Source organism: Trifolium pratense, linkage group LG2 (assembly GCF_020283565.1).
Source record: "Trifolium pratense cultivar HEN17-A07 linkage group LG2, ARS_RC_1.1, whole genome shotgun sequence".
Lineage (NCBI taxonomy): Eukaryota > Viridiplantae > Streptophyta > Magnoliopsida > Fabales > Fabaceae > Trifolium > Trifolium pratense.
In genome coordinates, this window is record NC_060060.1 from 62,620,091 (window position 1) to 62,621,044 (window position 954).

Here is a 954-nt window from a genome sequence, read left to right on the forward strand (position 1 = left end):
TGGATTAAAATAGTCTTTACATTTATTTAAGATTTAAGATACTACATACATGCGATAGAATACACAAATGCATGACCACCATAATCTTTTTAATTGTTTTCTCTTCTTGCTAATCATTCATTAGTGTCAGTTCCAATTTCTTTTTCACCTCCGCTTTCAACACCTATGGGTTGTACACCTCCTTCACCACTATTTCCTTCTGAGCCTGATCCAACGGCGGGATCTTGCACATCTTTTTTGTCTTTACCTCTTCCTGGCTTTCTCCCCATTCTCCAGTAGGTCTTGCCCAATTCATTTATCTCAACTTTGGTTTTGAATTCTTCTCTTACCCCAACTACAAATGAACAAATATGTTTTATTAAATATAATAAAATAAAAAAGTAATAGTTCGTTCATTTTATATATATATTTAAATTCAATCATCAATAAATATATAAATACATTGTTTCTCATCTTTGAATAACTCAATTGTCACAACAGAGATAAGGATTTGTGCACAAAGAAATAACACGAAGATAAAAGTCTTGATTTTCATCCTTTATCAATTAAGAGTATTTTGAAGCGAAATATAAATACAATCATCAACTAGTTATTGTGATCAAAGAATAAATATATGAAATCCCAAAAGCTAGCTCAAAGGGTGAGGTTACCCTCGCATATTTATACACTTCACATCACGAGAACCTAAGTAATGTGGGACTTCAAACAAACTCCGACAACACAAACAACATATTCAACATGAATGATGAATAAAAATAACTAAGATAACGTCTATTATACAATATCATATAAAAGAAATGTCAATTATACAATAAAAAAGATAATATCATCATTTGGCTTATTACAATGAAAATGAGGTTATCATCAACAGCTATTGAACCATTGAAAGGTTAAATTAGCACGTTTTTATGAAATGAGGTAATAAGATTATTCGCACAATGGCAACTAAAGAGT

The 954-nt window shown here is 30.4% G+C and overlaps 1 protein-coding gene across 1 annotated transcript; it reads right to left on the bottom strand.

Annotated features, from left to right (window-relative positions):
- On the bottom strand, positions 1-631 carry LOC123911357. Its single transcript, XM_045962765.1, has 2 exons — positions 442-631; positions 1-334 (listed from the first exon to the last, which is right to left on the bottom strand). The coding sequence occupies exons 1-2, from the start codon at positions 533-535 to the stop codon at positions 114-116; spliced, it is 315 nt and encodes a 104-aa protein (XP_045818721.1). The 5' UTR covers positions 536-631; the 3' UTR covers positions 1-113.
- Between the last annotated feature and the right edge of the window lie 323 nt (positions 632-954).